The 6,000-nt window shown below is 38.6% G+C and overlaps 1 protein-coding gene across 1 annotated transcript in view; it reads left to right on the forward strand.

Annotated features, from left to right (window-relative positions):
- The window catches only part of sh3bp2 (SH3-domain binding protein 2), a 128,421-nt gene extending 126,995 nt beyond the window's left edge, over positions 1–1,426 (forward strand). The window contains exon 14 of the mRNA XM_060842792.1: positions 602–1,426. Coding sequence (XP_060698775.1) covers positions 602–739 — 138 coding nt within the window. The 3' untranslated portion in view covers positions 740–1,426. The remainder of the gene's footprint in view (positions 1–601) is intronic.
- Positions 1,427–6,000: the final 4,574 nt, after the last annotated feature.

The following is a 6,000-nucleotide window of genomic DNA, read 5'->3' on the forward strand; positions in this document are numbered from 1 at the left end:
TAGTTCCAAACTTCCAGCTCAGCACTGTCCCCATGACTTGTCCGCACTTGTCCTACCTGCCTAGCTCCTTTTCCACCTATCCACTCCACCCTCTCCTCCCTGACCTATCACCTTCATCTCCTCCACCACTCACCCATTGTACTCTATGCTACTCTCTCCCCACTCCCACCTTCCCCTAGCTTATCTCTCCAAGCTTCCGGCTCGCTGCCTTTATTCCTGATGAAGGGCTTTTGCCCGAAACATCGATTTCGCTGCCCGTTGGATGCTGCCTGAACTGCTGTGCTCTTCCAGCACCACTGATCCAGAGAATGGAGAACAACCCAGTCAGTCCCCTTCTGAACTTTATTTCTGTAGTCATGACAGTTTACATTAGGACATTTAAAAAAAATTATATAAAGTCTGACAAAAATATAATCCACATTTTGAATTCAAAATTTGTATTCACTCCAATTAATGATCAGAGATTTCAGGCAATGGTATCCAATAGTACCATAAAGCTGTACTGAAATTCAATATTTATTGATTTCAATTTATTGTGTTTGTATTCCTGATAGCAGTAGAGCAGTATTGTTCTAAATACCATTTTTGCTTTTTCCTTTAGGAATCCAAGTTCTTCCTAGAAGCGGATGTAAAGTTCATATGCCTCGCAAGCATGGTTGAGTTTTACCATAAGCACACACTTCCAATACATGACAATTTACGTCTCAAAGTGCCTTATGGCTATGAGCACCCAACATGACATTAACTCTTCATATACTGCCTCTTTGGATGTGAAACAAATCAATATGATCAACAAGACAAATTAAACTGCACATGAAAAGCTTGGATGATTTAAGCAATACTGTTCTAGAAGAAGGCAGAAAGAAAGAAAAAAAAACAGAATTGTTGTACATTCCATCAGTTATTGTAACAGGACAACCTGGAAAGCTGTGAAATATCATTTATCAAAGCAAAAAGGCTGTAATGCCTTCTGTTGACTTCTCTCACGTTTCTGTGTCATACAGAAAAGATACTGGCAATTGTTGGAACTGAGATAAATCTTTTCCTTTTCTGGTTGTGAAGCACTTTCTGCTCAGAATCCTGACCAATCAGAGACAACTATCGGATCACCTGGGCTCTTCAAACTCTGCATTTATTGTCAACATCCACCTCAAGACCAGAGTTCTGAGGAACATTTGACGCAAAATATTAACTCTGATTTCTCTCCACTGATGCTGGCAGACTTGCTGAGCATTTCCAGTAATTCCTATTTTTGTCTCCAGAGACATAGAGATATGTAGCATGGGCCTGTATTACAATTTAATTTGCCTTTTCAGCACTGACCTACTATATTGATTAATAATCCTGTAATTGGATTCCTTATACATTCCTCTGGTAACAATTAGAATTTATTGCACATTAAAAGGAATTCCAAGACGAGAGAAAATGTTTTGAGAATCTTAAAACATGCTTTGGTTTGCATAATGTTAAATGATTAGAAGATGTGATATAGACGCCAGCACAACGACCAAGTCTTTGTAGGTTTGCTGTATTATTTTAATATGCTTTTATTTGGTTACCTTTTAAAATTGATAACACAGAATTTAATGCCCAGAAATAAGTAACTTGGCCCAATTAGCCTGTACCTGCATTGAGGTGACACAAATCTTCTCTCACTCCATTTATTTTATCTCAGCCTTGCAGCATAATTCCAATCTCTTTTCCTCAAATAAGGATATCACAATAGCTAAGTGGTTAGCACTGCTGCCTCACAGCAGCAGGGACTTGGTTCACTCCCAGCCTCGGGTGACTGTTTGGAGTTTGAAAGTTCTTGCTCATATCCACATTCGTTTCCTCTGGATGCTCCGGTTTCCTCCCACAGTTCAAAGATACGCAGGCTAGGTGGATTAGCCATGGTAAATGTGGGGTTACAGGATTAGGATGGGGGAGCTGGGCTGGGTCTAGGTGGGATGTCTTTCAGAGGATCAGTGTGGACTCAGTGGGCTGAATGGCCTCTTTCCGCACCGTAGGGATTCTACAATTCAATGAAATATATGATGAATGAGTACATTAGGAGTGAGCGTAGTCCACCTAACAAAGTTATCCTGCTTCAGGATTCAATAAGACCATTGCTGATCTAATTGTAGTCTAACCTCAATTTTTCTGTCTCCCCCTTTAAACCTCCACTCTTTTGTAGATTTAAAAAAAAAGACTGAACTGAATATTTTAAATGACCCAGCTTCCACTTCTGTCTGAGGTAGACAGTTCCAAAGATTGATGATTCTGAAGAGAAATTCCTCCTCATCTCATTCTTAAATGAAAGACTCCTTATTTTGAAACTGTCGTTTTCTCCAACAAGACAAAAGTATCAGCAATTTTTTGAGAAGATGTGTAGTTCAGGTTGATGATAAGTATGTAAGTTAGCTCACTGAGCTGGAAGGTTTGTTTTCAGATGTTTTGTCACTATGACTAGGTAACATCAGCAGTGAGAGTCTCTGGTGAAGCGCTGGTGGTATGTCCCGCCTCTATTTATAGGTCTTTGTTTCTTGAGGTGGGTGATGTCATTTCTGATTTTTTTTTCAAGGGAAGGTAGATGGGATCTAAGTCGACGTGTTTGTGATGGAGTTCTGATTAGAATATCATGCCTCCAACAAATCTTATGCATGTATTTATTTCACCTGTCCTAGAATGCGTGTGTTGTCCTAGGCAAAGTGTGTCTTTCTTTGTCTGTATGTATGGAAACTAGTGATCGTGGGTCATGTCTTTTTGGTCTTTTGGAGGAAGTATCCTCAGCATATACCCTCTCAAGGCCCCCTCAGAATCTTGTACGTTTCAATAAAAACCACCTCTCAATCTTCAAAACTCCAAATAACATAGGCCCAAACAGCTCAACATTTCCTCATAAGACAACCCCTTCGTCATAGAAATCGACAAAATGAACTTTCTGTTCCTCCAAGTGCACTCCTTAATAAATAAGGAGACCAAAGCTGGATGCAATTCCCTGGTAGTGGACTGACTGATGCACTTTATTGTATTATTGAGATTTTCCTACTTTTATTCTTGATTTCCTTTTTGACAAAGTCCAGTATCCTTTGGGAAAATTCTGAGCTAATTGCCTCAACCATTTCCTGTGGCAGCACAAAACAAATTCACTAAGTGAAGAAATTTCTCTTTATTTGCAAACTATTTTTTCAGTAATTTATTAGTAACCATCTTGTATTCGTGGACTCTCATTTTGGACTCTCCCACAAGTGGATGCATTCTCTCCATAACTACCCTGTCCATCCAGATGTTCACTTTGAGTATCATGCACGCTAGTCCATGCAAGTTGAGGGAATGAATGATGTGAAGATGCCGGTGTTGGACTGGAATCATCAGAGTTAAAAGTCACACAACACCAGATTATAGTCCAACAGATTTATTTGGAAGCACTAGCTTTCAGAGCACCACTCCTTCAACAGGTAATTGTGAAAGTGTCTTCATCCAAGAAGCACCACATTGCAATTTCGAGCAGATATTAGATTTTCTACTGCCTAATCTAGGAATAGGGAGACAAATTTTGTGAACTCTTTTGTTGCTTAAACTAAAATCAGTTTGTTGAACATAGTGCAGGGGCTGAATCTGGGGGGGCCCACCTGTAAGGCTCAGTTTCTCAATTCTCCATCTGGCTGAGCAATTGTTGTATCCTAAAATATTGTCTGATTTATTTTGCTCTTGGATTAAAACAAAATTCATGGGTCTTAAAATTGCACTGTGTAATAATACCACACAATAATTAATTTGACTAAATGCTTCTCATTAACTTAGCAACAACAGAGAGAAGAATACCACATGCTGCACAGTGGCTCAGTGGTTAGCTCTGCTGCCTCACAGCGCCAGGGACCTCGGATCAATTCAAGCCTCGGGTCTGTGTGGAATTTGTACATTCTCCCCGTGTCCACATGGGTTTCCTCCGGGAGCTCCCGATTCCCCCCCCAGAGTCCAAAGATGTGCAGGCTAAGTGATTTGGCCGTGCTAAATTTCCCCATAGTGTTCAGGGATGTGCAGGTTAGGTGTATTAGTCAGGAGAAATGCAGGAGGAGAATAGGTTAGTGTGGATTGTTGGGCCAAATGGTCTGTTTCCACACCGTATAGGTTCTATGATTGTATGAGATGCTGCGTTAGCCATTCATACAACAGTTTCCCAAAATCAATGTACAAATAGAAGTAGACCATTTTATCCTTCAAGCCTGAAATGAATGCATAAATTGTTTCCTCATTCATATCCAAAATTGCTTCATATCTTTTAATATCTATGATTAAACAATGTATGAATAGCAGAACAGGCTTGTGGGGTTGAATGGCCTACTCCCACACTTAATTTGTATGTTTGAAAAAAGCTGCAAAGTTCTATCATGCTGTGTGTGTAGAAGTATTCTGTCACTTCACTCCTGAATGGTCTGGCTTTAATTTTCAGACCACATCCCCTAGATCTAGACTCCCCAGCTATCAGAAATAGTTAATCTCTCTCTACTCAATCTGTTCCCCTTAATATAACTTGGTCTCTAGAAACTTTGAATCTACTATAGAACTGCTATTTAGACTGATGCTGGTGGTGATGCATGAAAGAGTTGAGTAGTCAAGAACAGTGTGCTTGGGAAGCAGGAACACTTTTGCATTTTGTAAGAGTGCAGAGATTGTTTTTCATGTCAATGATAGCCATAATGTGGAGGTGTCAGTGTTGAACTGGGGTGGACAAAGTCAGAAGTCACACAACCCCAAGTTATAGTCCAACAGGTTTATTTGAAATCACAAGCTTTCGATGTGCTGCTCCTTCATCAGGTGAAGACTTGATGATGGAGCAGCGCTCCAAAAGCTTGTGATTTTATATAAACCTATTGGACTATAACTTGGGGTTGTGTGACGTCTGAGATGTTTTTCAGTTTTTAACAGTCTTAAAGTACTTCACTGTTCCAAAGTACTTACAACCAGACAGTTAACTTTATGTACTAATACACATATATTTATTTAATTATTGATGAAATTCACACATCTAATTAAAATATCTGCATCCTTATAATTGCACAAAGTCATAATCAATTCAAGAGTGTTCTGCAGACATTGGGATAACACAGTTAAACTAATAGGATTTGTTTTCCAGGCACTGGCATGATCATCTGGACTGCAACAGTTCAGACTGCCTTATATCATACTTAACATTCAAAACAGAAAACATCGCAAATACAGGGCAGTCAGCTAGCATCTCAAAAAGGGAAAAGAATGGTCTTCTTTAAGTTCTCAGCTGTGACACAGATCTGACAAAAGGTCCAAATCTGTGATGTTAGCCAATCTTTTTCCTTTATGGTGCTGATGAGTTGGATACTTATTTTCATGAATTTATGCATTTAATGCTTAAGTGAGATGACTGAAGAAAGGCAAAGGTTCTAAATGAGTTTCATGGTAATAAAAGTTTTAACTGCATTGCATTTATTTAAATACGGTTTGTATTGGAATAACATTTATACATATTGAAAATTATTTACAAAATGTATATAGGAATTTTTTTTATATAAGTAAACTATTTTTGAGATCTGTTTGAGAGCATTTCATCATTCCAGTTGCTAATGATTTTTGTCATTATTTGGTTAATGACATTCTTATTTACCTCTGGAGTAGTGGCATTTTATTAAATTGCAAAGAGTATCACAGCCATAGCTGATCTTATCATATAATATTCACACAGCCACATTTCCAAAAGGATAGTAATTCAGACTGGAAACTCTTAAGTAGTTTCTTTTCTGTATATGCACAGAAATTATTTATGTTATGCACAAGTTAGGATTGAACCTGAAACCTGCTGATCTGCATGGTTCAGATACTCAGTGGCTTATCCAATGAAGCCATTATGATAGCCTATTACTTTTAGCAAGTGCCAAAATACACCTTCATGAATCTGCTGTGCTTGAAATAATGTTGAAACCAACATAGGCAGGGTAAATTCTAAGCAAACTGTGAAATTGTAAAATTGTGTTCTTTGCTAAA

This window comes from Hemiscyllium ocellatum, chromosome 2 (genome assembly GCF_020745735.1).
Source record: "Hemiscyllium ocellatum isolate sHemOce1 chromosome 2, sHemOce1.pat.X.cur, whole genome shotgun sequence".
NCBI lineage: Eukaryota > Metazoa > Chordata > Chondrichthyes > Orectolobiformes > Hemiscylliidae > Hemiscyllium > Hemiscyllium ocellatum.